Source organism: Rosa chinensis, chromosome 2 (genome assembly GCF_002994745.2).
Source record: "Rosa chinensis cultivar Old Blush chromosome 2, RchiOBHm-V2, whole genome shotgun sequence".
Lineage (NCBI taxonomy): Eukaryota > Viridiplantae > Streptophyta > Magnoliopsida > Rosales > Rosaceae > Rosa > Rosa chinensis.
Genome location: NC_037089.1, coordinates 13,120,389 through 13,137,427, shown reverse-complemented (window position 1 = coordinate 13,137,427; position 17,039 = coordinate 13,120,389). Strand labels below are relative to the sequence as shown.

General features: G+C 36.9%; 2 protein-coding genes across 6 annotated transcripts; both read left to right on the top strand.

The window, feature by feature from the left end:
* Positions 1–10,381: 10,381 nt before the first annotated feature.
* Positions 10,382–12,130, top strand: LOC112185528 (protein RADIALIS-like 3). Of its 2 annotated transcripts, XM_040513620.1 has the most exons (3): positions 10,382–10,629; positions 11,092–11,367; positions 11,911–12,130. In XM_040513620.1, the coding sequence occupies exons 2-3, from the start codon at positions 11,096–11,098 to the stop codon at positions 11,930–11,932; spliced, it is 294 nt and encodes a 97-aa protein (XP_040369554.1). In that variant the 5' UTR covers positions 10,382–10,629; positions 11,092–11,095; the 3' UTR covers positions 11,933–12,130. The 2 variants fall into 2 exon arrangements, with proteins under 2 accessions (XP_040369554.1, XP_024179555.1); XM_024323787.2 differs by lacking the exon at positions 10,382–10,629 and having other exon boundaries at positions 10,847–11,367.
* Positions 12,131–14,104: 1,974 nt separating this feature from the next.
* On the top strand, positions 14,105–16,233 carry LOC112189423 (7-methyl-GTP pyrophosphatase). Of its 4 annotated transcripts, none has more exons than XM_024328760.2 (9): positions 14,105–14,192; positions 14,264–14,335; positions 14,409–14,483; positions 14,645–14,728; positions 15,066–15,135; positions 15,216–15,307; positions 15,457–15,497; positions 15,594–15,671; positions 15,947–16,233. In XM_024328760.2, the coding sequence occupies exons 1-8, from the start codon at positions 14,181–14,183 to the stop codon at positions 15,628–15,630; spliced, it is 483 nt and encodes a 160-aa protein (XP_024184528.1). In that variant the 5' UTR covers positions 14,105–14,180; the 3' UTR covers positions 15,631–15,671; positions 15,947–16,233. The 4 variants fall into 4 exon arrangements, with proteins under 4 accessions (XP_024184528.1, XP_024184527.1, XP_040370865.1 ...); XM_024328759.2 differs by having other exon boundaries at positions 15,457–15,498; positions 15,591–15,671; XM_040514931.1 differs by lacking the exon at positions 14,645–14,728 and having other exon boundaries at positions 15,457–15,498; positions 15,591–15,671.
* The last annotated feature ends 806 nt before the right edge of the window (positions 16,234–17,039 follow it).

Genomic DNA, 17,039 nt, shown 5'->3' with positions numbered 1-17,039 from the left:
GAACCGTTTTCTTTCGTGGTGGATACGTACGCCATTTGTGCAATGGAAGGGCTCTTTGATCTCTGGGTGTTTTTGGTATTCTCAGTTTGAGGTTTTGCAGGCTCCGTCTTGGTTTCCTTGGATGGACTAGGAGGACGTTGGTTTGAAATCTGAACCGGTTCTGTAATTATTGGTGAGAGCTCTTCTTTGGGTTGAAAAACTAAATTTTCATTACCTCCGGAATTAGATTTGATTGAGTGAGAGGTAGCTGTGATACTTGATTGCTGAGATACTTGCAAACAAGCTCCCGATCTACACCGAAATTGAAGGTAAGTTGCAGGCGGCGATCAAGTATTATCTCTGTATCTCAGTGTTCGACAACACGACTGATATGGTAGGTGAGAGGGATGATGTCGAGCAGAAATGGCATCCTTGCCCCTCGTTAAGAGACAGTAAAGGTTTTTTTACTAGCTTGTAGTTTGTGGAATATTGAATGACCCTTTTATCCTTCTGTTAACGTCTGTTGAAGGCGTATGGTACGCCTGGCGTAGCCAAGAATCGTGCACACACACACACACATATATATATGGGGAAATTACTGGTCACTCCCTGTACTTTTAGGGCGTCGACAGTTCAGTCCCTGCTATCCTAATTTCGACAAGTTACTCCTCAGATTTTCAAATCTCACACAATTTGGTCCAAAATGACTATTTTGCCCCTCCCTTCCTCTTTTTGTTTTTTATTTTTCTCTCCTCTCCCCTCCTTTCTTCTAAAATTCATAATTAATTCATACGAACTCCGATATTTGCGTTCCATATATGTACGAGATCGTATCGATGAGCTCCACAACTTTTATGAAGAAAGTTTTTCCAAATTTTGTATGTATAAAAAGTCAATTTTCACGACCGCTCCAAATAACATTCGTTTCGAAAATCCACTTTCTTCTAAAATTCATAATTAATTCATACAAACTCTGATTTTTGCGTTCCATATATACACAAGATTGTATCAACGAGCTCTACAACTTTCATGAAGAAAGTTGTTCCAAATTTTGTACGTATAAAAAGTCATTTTCACTGCCCCCCTAAATAACGTTCGTTTCGAAAATCTCCTTTCTTCTAAAATTCATAATTAATTTATACGAACTCCGATATTTGCGTTCCATATATGTACGAGATCGTATCGAGGATCTCTATAATTTTTATGAAGAAAGTTTTTCCAAATTTTGTATGTATAAAAAGTCAATTTTCACGACCCCCCCTAAATAACGTTCATTTCAAAAATCTCCTTTCTTCTAAAATTCATAATTAATTCATACGAACTCCGATATTTGCGTTCCATATATGTACGAGATCGTATCGATGATCTCTACAATTTTTATGAAGAAAGTTTTTCCAAATTTTGTATGTATAAAAAGTCAATTTTCACGACCCCCCCTAAATAACGTTCATTTCGAAACTAAAATTGATACGAAACCGAATTTCTCGTACAACTACTTATGAAATAGTCTCAATATTCATAATTCAAATATTTGATATTTCTTGGGTTGAAATGTGCATAATGAGAGAGAGTGTGTGTGTGTGTTATTTTGTGGTTGGGGGGGGGGGGGTCGTGAAAATTGACTGTTTATACATACAAAATTTGAAAAAATTTCCTTCATAAAATTTGTAGAGCTCATCGATACGATCTCGTACATATATGGAACGCAAAAATCGGAGTTTGTATGAATTAATTATGAATTTTAGAAGAAAGGAAATTTTCGAAACGAACGTTATTTAGGGGGTAGTGAAAATGACTTTTTATACGTACAAAATTTGGAACAACTTTCTTCATGAAAGTTGTAGAGCTCGTTGATACAATCTTGTGCATATATGGAACGCAAAAATCAGAGTTTGTATGAATTAATTATGAATTTTAGAAGAAAGTGGATTTTCGAAACGAATGTTATTTGGAGCGGTTGTGAAAATTGACTTTTTATACATACAAAATTTGGAAAAACTTTCTTCATAAAAGTTGTGGAGCTCATCGATACGATCTCGTACATATATGGAACGCAAATATCGGAGTTCGTATGAATTAATTATGAATTTTAGAAGAAAGGAGGGGAGAGGAGAGAAAAATAAAAAACAAAAAGAGGAAGGGAGGGGCAAAATAGTCATTTTGGACCAAATTGTGTGAGATTTGAAAGTCTGAGGAGTAACTTGTCGAAATTAGGATAACAGGGACTGAACTGTCGACTCCCTAAAAGTACAGGGAGTGACCAGTAATTTCCCCTAAGTTTTATTACCAGGCAATGCAAAATCCGGCTACCATCTCATATCGCCACAACCACTTGAACTAGGACACAAATCCGATCAAAGCCCAAGCTTCTTCATTGCCGTGCATCGTTGTCCGCCTTCACACACGACAACCCTCGTAACTTCCGCCGTCGATTCCGATGACCAGCAAGGTGAAGATGTCAGGTCAGATCGAGGCCTTCACGATGTCAGATCGGATCAAGGCCTTGACTCGGGTAAGGCCACGGTTTGGGCTTGATCGAAGGCCATGTCTCCTTCAATGAATTGGACTGAAACCAAGGGATCGAAGATGAATTGGACTTGTAATTTCGTAATTTCGCTAGGGATTGACAGACCCATTGAGCGTGGGAGGAGGATTGGGCGGCGGAGAGGCAATTGGGGCTGCAGAAAGCATGGAGGGAGCAGGATTGACAGAGTGAAATGGGGGCGGTTTGGGGGTTTAGTGGTCGCACCGTTGCAGTAAGGGTGAGGAGAGGGGTTGAGGAGATGAAGAGCGGGGTAGAGGACGATAGGAGAGTCGCGGAGAACGAATTGGCTGCCTTTGAGCTCGGGAGAGAGAGAGAGAGAGAGAGAGAGAGAGAGAGAGAGAGAGAGAGAGAGAGAGAGAGAGAGAGAGAGAGAGAGAGAGAATATATAAAAAAAATAAAATAAAAAAGATAAAAAAATTAGAAATGTCTATTTTGCCCTTTCTGTGGGACCTTATGTCGGCTCCAACTTTGTAGCTAACGTCACTTTTGGAGCCAAACTCAAATTTTGGACTCGGGTGATGTCATTTGAGAGTATAGGGACCATCGAGATCGATTTTCAGAAAGAGAGACCAAACTGATTTTAGCCCTAAAGTTCAAGGAACTAAACTGAATTTAATCCTTCTTTTTACTTCCCTTAATTAAATTAACTAGAAGAACGCACCATAGTTAACCCTATTAAGCATGCGATTACTAGTGGTAGCTAATCACTAACAAAAACACTTTTAACGCATTAAACATAGTGGAAGTTTGGTCAATTCAAGCCAAGAACACAAGTTAGAACGCTAATCAAGCATGCAAGACTTATTGTTAATTTACCTAAGTAATTTTAGGTTTTCCACTTTAATTATTAAAGCCTAGAATGCTAGCACCTTAATATGGATTCAATTACATGTTCATCAACCTAAGTATGCATCCAAAGATCAATTAACACATAAAAGATGGGATTGAAGCTCGAAATTAACAATCATGCTCAACATATATGAAATCGCAATTTTCAATTTAAAAATCTAAAACCTAAAACATGCTTCATAGTATTCGAAAACTACATATCTAAAATCAATACTTCTTCCACACAAGAAATCGCAAAACACAATCCAAAATATAAAACAAAATCACAATTTATTAGAAACCCGAAATTGTTTTACGTAGCAAAACCGAAAACAAGATAGAGTGTTCATGGTTACACTTTTTGATCTTCAAGAACACAAGGAGCTTCAAAAGGTGGTGGAATGGATGAGGATCACTGCAAGGATGCTTGAATGGAGAGGAAGATTGCTCACGACCTTGAACTTGGATTCTTGGATGAATAGCTGAAACTTGAAAGAGAAGGGGAAGTGTTTGTGGCTTTTGATTCTAAATTTTTTGGTGTGTAGAATGGCTTCACAAACCCCCTATATATAGTAAACGGCAAGGGCTAGCGTATCAATGTTGAAATCTACTTGTGACATCATCCGGTCAATGAAAATATTCCTTGAGAATTTGAGAGCAAGTCACCTTCCTTTTGCTGAAATCTCCCTTGAACCTAGACCATATTTCGGCCTCCAAGTATGTAGAATGGAATCAGGAATCTGAATTCAATATTTATTCCTTTATTTTCTTCTCCAAAATTCCATAGAAATCCAAAACTATCCCAAATTGGACTTTGCCAAAATTCCTTGATATTTTCCTTTATATGTCACGGCAAAAACCAATATAAATGGGCCATGGACTCCTCAATACGTCATGGATGATTCTAGAGACTCATGTGCAAGTCACATGCTTCAATCTTCGGGCCAGACTTCTCAAAATGATCCAATTTGAAACTCATCTTCAAATGTGACGCCATTTTGCTTCTTCTAGAACATTCTTGAACAATATTGAGTCATCTTCAAGACACTGCATCTCCTAGTCTCACCAGGTCTCCTAGTGTGATCAGGTTTCCTAGTCCAACTGGGACTCTGTCATTTCTTCATTTCCAAACATCATTTTTCCGAGCTCTTTCCTAGTTGAGTTAGGATTCCTACTTCAACTTGGATTCCTTTTCCTGGTAGAATTGGGAAAATTTCATTTCTCCATTTCTTCTCATTTCTGCGCTCTTTACTCCTTGCCTTCCATTTCCAGACTCCAAACTACCTAAAAACACAAAAGAAGTTAGAAATGACAATGTTAAGAGAATAACTAAGCACAATGTAGAGAGAAATGCACTAAGAATATAGTCAAAATTAGTCTCAACATGTTCCATTTGATATTGGAAAGCAGGTGAGTTCTCATCTCTATGGTTGTTCCACTTCATTCATCCTCGGTATTAATTCGAAGCAGCTATAATATCATATCCATTTTCTTGACAGAGGTACACCAGAAAGAAGTAACCTGGGTAGAAGTGGCTTTTCTACATATCTAAACACAAATCCCAAAAAATTGTTGAAGGTTTATAGACCTTGTGCTAAAGCAAAATGATAATTTTGGGATCTTAAATACACTTTTGAAGGTAATATTGTTAGTGCATTTGTAACATGGGTTAGATTCTCTAGTTTAGGAGAAATGGATGACAGGTCTTGAAACACATTCAATGTTTACAGTAGTTTTTCTGGTGTTGTGTGTGCACTTACGGCTGCATGCATGCAGCCAATGTTTGTGTGTTTCTTGTAAGCAAATTCTGAAGCATGATAGCTACATCATATTCCAGATTGGTGCCTTTGATGTGTTTTCATTATTATTTCACCTGCCTTTTATTGTTCATGTTAGGAGAAAGATTTACAAACCAAACCGAGAATGAGAAGCTATTATCTATTCGTTTTAGGCTAAACAAGAGATTGTGTGTTTTGGGGCTATATCTGAAACCTTCTGACCGTAGGAATTAGCTTCAGGGGAATTTGTCTATCAATCTGACTTCGTTTATCAGCTGTAGCTAGACAATCTTGACAAAGATCCTGTGGTTGGAAATTGAGTATTGCCTCTCGATGAGGCCGCATACATTAAACATACTGACAACTGTTGGCACTACTCTTCCGGTATAGGCTCATGAACTTGGCCACAAACTCTACATAAAAACTTCATAGTTAGGCATAGATGTGCTTAAATAGGGTGAAGGATTTGGAAAGTTTGTGTTTGTTACCTTCTAGTTTCAGCAAAGCACTTGCTCCTGGTCTTATATCCTGTAAGGACAAGTTTAAGTTGGGTTCACCTTCTCACCCAGGCAAAATAAGGTATGAGGGAGAGAACTCACATAGTACGCATTAAGCCAATAATAAACTTTCCTCGGATGAAAATAACCTGACAAACACTTTACATGTTTAGAAGATTAGTGGCTAATGTAAGTTATGTGTAAGTGTCAGTAACCATGAAATGTTGATTGACGTGTAGCCCCATTTTAGGGTTCACAGCAATCAATGAATGATGATGAAAATGTTTTTCATAATCTGAACTTCACATTTCGTGAAGACATAAGATTGCTTAGCATTGGCAATAAAACTATTTAGCTATTTGGTGATGGGCCAGCTAGTATTTCTGCAGCAAGTTCAACCAGTACCTCTTCCCATATGACTGGAATTGCTGGGTCATCTATAAAGGATAGCTACATGGGTAGTTCAGGCCTAGGTAAGTGAATATACAATGAAGTAAAATTTCTTGGCACTATTTCTTGAAGGCAAGCAACCAATTAGAGATTATATTATGAAGTTTCTATGGAGATTACATTATCGTTGTCCTCGGTGAATGAATTACTGGGCTGGGGCTGGAACATGTAAAACTCATCCTCACCAACTATCACCGGCCGAAAGATGGTTAAACCAAGTAGACAGCTTAAGGTCGCCATTGGGCATCTCTTTCTTGAAGAATGGGTGAACCATTTTGAAGGCTTGAAAAACGACTGGTGTGCTAGAGTAGAGTTTCTAGATTGTTTGGTATTAGACTATAAACTTTAACAAAAGTAAAGTAGATGATGATCATATCTATCTCTTCTTCGATTTTATCTTTATGGACTAAGAACAATTAACATATGGATTCACATGCTGATCAAAGCCAAAAGATGCTTTCATCGGGGAAGAGCTCAAGATAAGCATAAAGGGACACCTTAGCCTAACAATTCCTAACATGGTTATCTTCTGCTTAAACTAATCGATTTTGTCCAAAAGAAGTAAACAAACATAAAAAAACACAAGAATGCACTTTCATGAGTCGCCAGACAAAGAGAATTTAATAGCTTTTGAGAGGTTTAAGAAGACCCTATTCTTGTTTCCTTTTCCTTTCTCAAGAGAGGAATGGCCCTCAAAACAAATCCACATGACTCTCGAAGAGTAATTCACAATCTTTAGACAACAGCTACAATAGAACCCTATGCCAATCCTTCCAGGCTAACACTTCTATATGCAGTGTGATATTTAGAAATGGTGGTAGAGATAAATGACCAGTAACAAATTGCCCATGACAATTTGGTTTAGCATCATAAGTGATCTCCTTTGTAACCAAGTGTTATTTTTTTTTTTTTGAGAAAAAGTAACCAAGTGTTATTGAGTTCGACTCACAGTTACTGGTTGTAAATTTGTAATAAAAAAAGGACCTTAATTAAAATAACAAATTAGGCATGTCTTAATGAATGATGCTGCAAGAAACCAAACCTTACAAAACTCTGAAGTCTAGTGAGACAAAGTAGAAGGGTTTAGGTCGGTAGGACTAGGGGGTATTCTCATTAACCAGAAAAACAAGTGGTTTAATTCTTCCGAGTAACCTACGTGGTCCTGCCAGAAAACCAGGAAGGTTAGTTTACTAAATCATAAAATGGGCGAAGATTTCAATAAGCCAATAATGGAAATGTGTTAAAACAATATGCTTAACAGTTTAGGATGCATAAATCAGGAAACATTAAGAAGACATAACCTCGAGTTACAGACTTACAGCTCTACAAGCATTCTGGGGCAAGCAAAGACCAGCGGAACTAACCAAGTGGGCGATCTGGATTCTCCTAATCAACAACTATTTGCAATGATAACATATAATATTTCTCAGCAGGCAGGTTCATTTCTTTTGATAATGTTTTTTGGTTCTATCTTCTACTTATGAAAACCCACATGCTTATATTATATGTAAGATCATCGTACTTCCAATTACAAAAAGACTTGGAAATGAAGCAATTGACTGTCCTTGGAATCACAGCTCTCTCTGTCTCTCTTTTACTACTTTCTGCACAAAGTACATAATTGTCTATGATATTGAATCTAGCAATTTGTTTTCCAACTAGCAACACCCCATTTGCATGAATAGGAATCCTTTCTTCTAATCTTTGCTAGTCTCTTGACTTTGATTATACTACCTTAATTCATATTTCAGCTTTTTTTTTTTTTTTTTTTTTTTTTTTTTTTTTTTTTTTTAATCTCATAAGGCTTCTCTGCCTCGGGCTTTTCCGCGTGGTCTAGCAGCGTGAAGTGCAGTTGGTTCGCCATCAAGAACTGGTTGAGCTTGTTCATTGAACCTTCTTTCAGCACACAGGAGAAGAGCTTCTAGATCATCATAAGTAATGGGGTTGTCTCTGGGGAACTAACTGTTGTTTCATACTGAGCTCCAACATTGTGCATTACAATAGTGAGCAAGTCCCCTTCAGACATGGGGCTTCCAGCCAAAGCCAGCTGATCAGCAATTGAGTTTATTTTGTCCAAGTAATCAGAAATGGACAAAGAACCACGAGTTGTGCGCATGAGCTCACCACGTAGCTGCAAGATGAGATTGTGAAATGGTGAAGCATAACGCTTCTCAAGAGATTGCCAGGTTGTTCTAGAGGAGGTGGATCTTGCAATGGTGGATAAAACAGCGGGAGTGAGGGATGTATTGATCCATCCCAAGATCATTTGATCTTGTTGCAGCCAAGGTTCGAACTCGGGGTTGACTTCATCAGTGAGTTTACCATCTTGATCTTTGATGAAGCATGGAGGGCAAGGAGATGAGCCATCAACAATGCTACGGATGACAGGAACCAAGTTGGAGCAATCAAGCTTGATAGTCATATAAGCTTGATACGGAAGGGGCGGTGGTGGAGGACATGGGAGCAATGGTGGAGGAGGTGGTGGAGGATACGATGGAGGAGGTGGTGGAGGAGGTAGTGGAGGAGGTGTAGGCCATTTGGATTTGCGGGAGGAAAAAAAAATTGGTCGTGAGACTAAAGGGCTCTTGATACCATAAAGTGAATAACGTTTGTGTTGAATGGCTATGAATGTATTTATGAAAGTTTACATGATTAAAGTCCTAGATGATTACAAACTTATCAAAACAGAATTCTACTCTTATTATAACAGAAAATATCCTAGAATTCAAAATACAAGATAAGAAAGGTGGATACTTGAATCTAAACAGATGATAAGAAACAGCTTCGATTTGAATTTGAATCATTTGAATGATACGGTTTATCACTATTGACCTACCTCAATATGTTGTGTTGAAAGTGCTTTGCATCTCAATTTGACTGCTCACATGTGAAGTCATCAATTTACTTGCTTTCAAAATCAATCACATGTATTTAGCTATGAGAAACAACCTGCATAATCAGATCCTTTCAAATGTGTGGCAGCTAAACTCTCAGCATCTATCTAGCACCTAGCATCTTGTAACTGCTTAAATGCACGTTGAATTCAGGGAAAAAACAACAGTATGGAAACCACTTATGTGCACGACGTATAGTGGAGAAAATTTACCCCTCTTGCCAAACAATTGAGCAAAGCCAGAAATCCCTCTACGCTCGACTGCCCATTCCTGACTACGCGAGTTCATATTTCGGTCCACCTTTTTTCTTTGTTCAAATCTTTTTCAGTCGCAGAATTCCTTTGTTTCAAGTTTTGATGCTGGTGGCTTACATAAAATGAGAATTCATCGATCAATAAAGAAACAAACTTATGAAATGAGATTACACATCAGGTGGCCTCGTTAAAATCTTCTCCAAGAGCACCAAACTATTTCGCGAAGGTAAGCAGCCAATTAGAGATTATATTATGAAGTTTCTATGGAGATTACTGGGCTAGAACATGTAAAACTCATCCTATCCAACTATCACCAAAAACGGTTAAACCGTTAAACCAAGCAGAACAGCTTGAGATTGCCATTGGGCATCTCTTTTTTGAAGAATGGGTGAACCATTATGAAGGCTTGTAAAACGACTGGTGTGCTAAAGTAGAGTTTCTAGATTGTTTGGTATTAAACTATGAACTTTGACAAAAGTAACGTAGATGATGATCTATCTCTTCTTCGATTTTATCTTTATGGACTAAGAACAATTAACATATGGATTCACATGCTGATCAAGCCAAAAGATGCTTTCATCGGGGAAGAGCTCAAGATAAGCATAAAGGGTCACCTTAGTCTAACAACTCCTAACATGGTTATCTTCTGCCTAAACTAATCGATTTTGTCCAAAATAGGTTAAAAAAAAACTTAAAAAAAAAAAAAAAAAACAAGAATGCACTTTCATTAGTCACCAGACAGAGAGAATTTAATAGCTTTTGAGAGGTTTAAGAAAGACCCTATTCTTGTTTCTTTTTCCTTTCTTAAGAGATGAATGGCCTTCAAAACAAATCCACATAACTCAACTTCTGTTCGAAGAGTAAATCCACAATCTTTAGACAACAGCTACAATAGAACTTTGTAAGCAAGAATTCTTGAGTTCGACTCACAGTTACTCGTTGTAAATTTCTTATAAAAAAAAATAACCTTAAAATAACAAATTAGGCATGCCTTAATGAATGATGCTGCAAGAAACCAAACCTTACAATATTTTGAAGTCTAGTGAGACAAAGTAGAAGGGTTCAGGTAGGTAGGACTAGGGGTATTCGTATTAACCAGAAAAACAAGTGGTTTAATTCTTCTAAGTAACCTGCGTGGTCCTGCCAGAAAACCAGGAAGGTTAGTTTACTAAATCATAAAATGGGCGAAGATTTCAATAAGCCAATAATGGAAATGTGTTAAAACAAGATGCTGAACAGTTTAGGATGCACAAAATCAGGAAACATTAAGAAGACATAACCTCGATTTACAGCTCTACAAGCATTTTGGGGCAAACAAAGACCAGCGGAACTAACCAAGTGGGCGATCTGAATTCTCCTAATCAACAAAGATTTGCAATGATAACATATAATATTTCTCAGCAGGCAGGTTCATTTCTTTTGATAATGTTTTTTGATTCTCTCTTCTACTTATGAAAACCCACATGCTTATATTATATGTAAGATCATCGTACTTCCAATTACAAAAATACTTGAAAATGAAGCAATTGACTGTCCTTGGAATCACAGCTCTCTCTATCTCTCTTTTCCTACTTTCTGCACCAAGTATATAATTGTCTATGATATTGAATCTAGCAATTTGTTTTCCAATAGCAACACCCCATTTGCATGAATACGAATCCTTTCTTCTAATCTTTGCTAGTCTCTCGACTTTGATTATACTACCTTAATTCATATTCCAGCTTTTGTTTTTATCTCATAAGGCTTCTCTGCCTAGGGCTTTTCCCTTAAATTTCATCGATTCCTTTCATAACCCAATTTCATTCTCTCCTAAAAAAAAGCTCTGTTCCCCTCTCATACCGCACTAATCTTGCTGTAAAATATCAGGAAAATGGTACCTAACAAGCTTTCCGCCCCAGACTCCAGCTCGACTTGGACAGCCGAGAAAAACAAATTGTTCGAAAATGCTCTCGCAATCTATGATCAGGAAACCCATGACCGTTGGCACAAGATAGCCAGGATTGTTGGAGCGACAACTGAAGAGGAAGTGAAGAGGCAGTACGAGATCCTAGTACACGACATCAACTGCATCGAGTCAGGCAAAGTTCCCCTTCCTAAATACAGGAAAGTAGGAGAAAGCAACATCAGCAATCATGAGAAGAGGTAATACGCTTCTTTCTCTTCTTTACTTGATAAGATGAAGACTAGACAAACAGGTTCTAAATCCTTGAAATCCTAGATTGACTGTACTCAGAATCTGTTCGATGATATCAACAACTGCAAGAAGGGAACTGTATGTAAAAAAGACTTCTAAAAAGTAAGGAACATAATGATTCTATGCCTCATCATCATTGTGCTTGATATAATGGTAGTCCAGAAGAGTCTTTAACTCTACAATTTGGTATGACAAACCTTATAAGGTGAATTTGGATTTCAACATGTTTTTATCTATTCTTACCTACATTTTGAATAACATGTTTGGATGTCAATTCCTGTACCTATATTGCAAATTTGATGAGGGTACAATCACCTGACTATGGCATTATCTGATATTTATCCTAATTGTAAATGGTGCAATGAACACTGCTTACTCCTTACTCATATCCAAACTGGGTAATGAACTTAGAGCAATAGAAAGCACTTGACAAACACAAGACTACAACCTCTCTGTATACTGGCTTTAACTCTTCTTGATATCTTCTACAGGCTGAAGAGTTTAAAGCTATAAAGACGCTCTCCGGCATTAGACGCAGCACCAATTTCCTCATGAAGTGGATCTACCATTAACTTATATTGTCCCCCCTGTCACATCCCTTTGTTTTTTCCTTCAACATCTAAATGCAGTGTAATTTCCCCCCATCTCTTGCACATGTAACAAAGGAAGAATCATCTCATATGCGAGCACTAACTTATTTCTCATCATTAATTAAATGAAGGATGATGCATTAGCCTAAAGGTTCAAATTTAAAACAAACGATACCTAATCACTCTCTCAAAGATGCTCAAACAAGCTGTAATTGAAACTAAATGACTTTTAACACTAAAAGAAACCACAGAAAGTGTATGAATCACACTAGCATCAATCTACATGTAAAACTGCTAATTTTCCATCTTCAAGCAAAGCATTCAAAAATAAGCGCTTTAAAATCAAATTTCATCTCATCCAATCCAAGTCATTAGGCCTCAAAACACTTGTTCTAAACACACAAACCTACAAGTGCTACAAACAAAAGCACTTGTAGCAAACCCAGAAAATAGAAATACGTACTCAAAATGATCCTACTCAGTCCTTGTTTTGTAGAGGCAGCGAAGCTTCTCCTTCATTTGGGCCAGCAACACTCTTTTCTCTGTAAAATTTTGACCTCATCTGTTTCACACCAAAAACCAACCAAAACCTCAAATTTTACTATCCACCATAAATTTTACTCTACTGTAAACACAAAGATTCAGTTCCTAGAAGCTTACCTTCTTAAAGGTATCCACCAAGCAAATTCTGTGTTCATCCACGGAAGCATGAATAAACTCATGAATGTGAGACCTTAAATCCGATACAAAGCTGCCGCTTCCGAAATTCTTCTTCCTCCGGCAAGAACTCACCGCCGGAGCTTCGGAATTTGATGCCGGAGACTCCATTGAATCGGAAATTTTACTTGGTAATACTTAAAACGACGCCGTTTGCTCTGAGCAACTTAGCAGACAGATGATGTAAGTTAAAAAGGAGGTGCTGATATGACTTGGGGAAGGAGGTAAAGTTGACCCTACGTTAATAACTGAACGGTGTCATACGATGTATACCCTTCTTATTCTTAAACACAAGTGCTCGAGGGGGAGAGAGCTTAGTTAGTCCACAATTTATATTTTTTCTTTGTTTGAAATTAGCAATCAATTTCGACTCTTTTTTTTTCTTTCTTTTTTCTATTGATTTTTGGATCGTGATACATGGATTAGATTCTCAATTTTCTTTTGACGTCTAGATTGTTTAATGACTGAAATTTCATCAATTGAAATACCTTTCAGAAAATCATGCTCTAGTAACATCAAGTTTTTTTTATTTTGAAAGGAGTAACATCAAGTTTATGATATGGAAGAATTTAAATAAAAATCCCAAGTTTGACATATTTGCAGGAATCACATGGTTACCATATGTCATTTGAAATTGACATGTGCTACAAGTTTAGTGTTCGTAAAGCATGATTTTTAGGACGTGCCTGAACTTATGGAATACTGAAACATTCAAATTTTTTTTAGGAGTTTTTTTTTCTTGCTATTAAACATTGAACAATCGTAAAAAATTCTGTTAGATATATCAGTGTCCATAAATTGAAATACATTTTAAAAATCATGTTTTACCAATGGTGAGATTCATAAACATGAAATGTTTTGCTTTACATGGTTTTACTTGGTGGGAAATGTCATGGGGCACCTATGAAATGCAATGACATGTCAAAACATATTATATATTTTCTTGAAACTTTTTTATACCGTAAGTTCACCATTCTTAGTGAGTAATTAAGAGCATTGTCATTTTGGTTGAAAATCGTGTGCTATATAGTCCACAGTTTTGAGTGTAAAAATTAAAATTTCAAAGATGATTTTTATTTTTATTTTTATTTTTTCATGGACAGAAACTGTTGCTATAATGCTATTTTATACTTTATAGTTATTGACGTTTCTTTTTCGCTTGACAATAAATAGATAATTTGGTATAATATTATACATTACTGATTCGAGTCTAGGTTACAAGCTAAAAGAAATAGAATATAAGAATAACATCGATACTCCCCAATGACTAAGATGATATCGAATAAGATGGAGTATTAGCATAAATGTTTAAGGTCTTTGTTCCTTGCTTAACATACCGTGGACTAAAACGGCGTCGTATTGGTTAAATATTCGGCGAAAGTTCGATTTGGACGAACCAAATTGAAGCACTGGCGGTAAGCTAAGAGAATCAAAAACAACTGTGGAGGAGAAAGATGTCGTTTCAGGTTCATAGCAAAAGCTCTGGATTGCCCACCAATTTTAGAAAGTTTGTAGTAATTTCTATTTTTGGTGACAGATAATCTTGGGCTCGGCGTCAATGGCACGCCGGCAAATACTGGCGGAGATGGGCTACGAGTTCAAAATCAGGGTACATTGTATAATCTGAAGCTATCAGAATTATATGGGAGTTTCAGCAATATTGATTTGGGTTTTGGGTTTAGACTGCAGATATAGACGAGAAGAGTATCAGGATGGATAAGCCAGAGGAGTTGGTGATGGTTCTAGCTGAGGCAAAAGTACGTTTTTACTAAAGCAATGTTCTTTGTTTCTGTTATAATATGGGTGGGATTTGGATTTGTTTTTCAAGAATTGAAAAATGGTGTCTTGGTGTTTGGATTTATGTTTCAAAGTCCAAACTTGAATGACAAAGTGTGTTGTTTCTGGCTTTTTTTGTTAGGCAGATGCTATCATTTCAAGGATGCAAAGTAGTGAATTGGATGTTGGTGCTGACCAAACAACACTGTTGATTACTGCAGATACAGTATGCGTTTATAAGTAGTATATATATGTTCATTTTTCAACTTGGTTCTTTGAAACGTGACCGACTTTGAAACATTGATTTATTCTCTGTTCAATATGTTATGTTTTAGCTAGGATGATGACTTCAATCATATACTTTGTTATAGCTGGGCCTCTAATCTGCAAGCTTAGGAATTTGAATAACCACTTTGTAATCTGGTGTGTTTAACAAGACAATGCTCTAACTGGTAAAAATATCAGAATTACTGAATCAGCTTTGCATTTTGGTGTTGATTTCATTTGGGGCATGTATTCTATAATTGAGATTATTCTCACGACCAAGTCTTATTGATTTTGAGGTGGTGGTGTATGAAGGGATAATAAGGGAAAAACCGTCCAGCAAGGAAGAAGCATGGGATTTTATCAAAGGTTCGCTTAATGGAAACTGGCATGTTTTCTCTTCGTTAGAATTTGCTGGATATGGTGGTCAATTCTTTTGTGTGTTGCAGGCTATTCTGGTGGTCAAGCAGGAGTTATAGGATCTGTACTTGTGACCAACCTTAAAACAGGAAAAAGAAAAGGGGGGTGGCGCAGCGCAGAGGTACTTAATCTTTCACTTCTTAAGCTCATTTTCTCAAGTATCCTCTTCCTATAGAACAATCAAGTTGTTTGAGTAACAATTTGAGCAGCTATATCCTTTTATAGGCAGTTTGGGAAGGATAATGTAAGGTTAATGGTGTTGTGATACAGGTCTATTTTCACGTCATACCAGAGGAGATTATTGACAACCTGGTAAGTTAATTTGGATGCATAATCCCTTTAGATTGTTCTTGGTGAGCAACTTTCTTTGTTGGAAACTGTTTATGATTCTGATGTTGGGCCAGATCGAGGAGGGAACTACACTCAACGTTGCTGGGGGTCTGATCCTTGAACATCCTATGATATCACCCTTTGTAGAAGCAGTGGTTAGCTCTCTCTCTCTCAATTCAATGCTTCCATAGATACAATTAAGAGTCTGCTACTCATATGCTTGATACATGTTATGGTCATTATGTGCGTCTTCTCTCTAGATCAATTTCATGTCCAAATGAGTTGTCAACCAAACCATGTTTCATACTACCTTTACTATATTTTTCCAGCATGCATCTCTGGGTTTGTTAACCACAACTACTGATAGCAAGTGTTTTACACTGCCTTTGTCATGAATTTATTTGCTTTGTGCATTTTTGGTTTGTGGCAGATAGGGACAAGTGACACGGTAATGGGACTGCCTAAAGAACTCACAGAAAAGCTCATCCATGAAGCACTCTAACTACCCTGGTGCGGCTACCAGGTTCTTAATCCTTGCTGCAGATGAATCTACAATCTCCCTGATAGTCTTCAACAGTCATTTTCAGAATTGTGGGATCAAATCCCATCATTTTTTATTTCAACCAAGTTGTATTCTTGTCCTTGAGTTGAATAGGCAATGACTAACGCGTCAAGCATCTTGACAGTGATTTAATGGTAACAAACTGATGATTGCTATCACTATGTCGCACCTTATTTTGTTCAAATTCTTGGATGCTTGATTTCTTTATGAGAATCTTGTAGTGAATCTTGGATATTAAGTATGAACTGGCCTTGTATCCTTTCAAATGTTATCTTTCTAAATTTAGGAAATACACTTGTTATTTGACATGGTATCAGAGTGGGTACCTCTTCATTCATGTCGTCACAGACCCAGATTAAATTCTTTAATCCACCGAAAATATTCAAATTGGATTGTTATCAAGTATCCAATATGGAGATTGAATTGGCCAAGTCTTCAATGTAGAACTTTTGCCATAATTTTCAATGTAAGAACTGGTTTGTTAATTGATTGCACGTGCAAAGTTATAAAATAACCGATAGCTGTTAAGTGTGTGACTTATACTCATTCGCGCGAGTTTATTAAAATAAAATTGTAAAATAGATACATAATGGTTCCGTAAAAAATTGGGGAGAAACTCAAGTTATGCTACCATGGTGAACCAAATTAATAGTTATGCTAATCAAAGAACTAAAATTGAAACTCAAGTTATGCTACCATGGTGAACCAAATTAATAGTTATGCTAATCAAAGAACTAAAATTATTAGAACTCATGTGATGTGAGTTGGAATGCCGGGGTTTGGGGAAGCAATTGCTAAAAAATTGTACCAAATATCTTTTTCCGATATAATTAGCATTTCTTTTTTCCTCCAAGTTACATGCTTCAGGCCATGTTTAGGATTGCTTCGCTTTAAAAAAAATCAGCTTTTGTTCAAAATTTTAGGTGTTATTGTGTTTGGTAAATAAATAAAAAGAAGTTTT

What these genes read in the sequence shown, in the direction of transcription:
- LOC112185528 (XM_040513620.1), top strand. Translation starts at nt 11,096, where the DNA reads ATGGTACCTAACAAGCTTTCCGCCCCAGACTCCAGCTCGACTTGGACA. An exon ending in ATCAGCAATCATGAGAAGAG is followed by an intron (nt 11,368 to 11,910) that starts GTAATACGCTTC and finishes TATCTTCTACAG; the next exon opens with GCTGAAGAGTTTAAAGCTAT.
- LOC112189423 (XM_024328759.2), top strand. An exon ending in TGTTGATTACTGCAGATACA is followed by an intron (nt 14,729 to 15,065) that starts GTATGCGTTTAT and finishes ATTGATTTTGAG; the next exon opens with GTGGTGGTGTATGAAGGGAT. An exon ending in AGGAGATTATTGACAACCTG is followed by an intron (nt 15,499 to 15,590) that starts GTAAGTTAATTT and finishes ATGTTGGGCCAG; the next exon opens with ATCGAGGAGGGAACTACACT.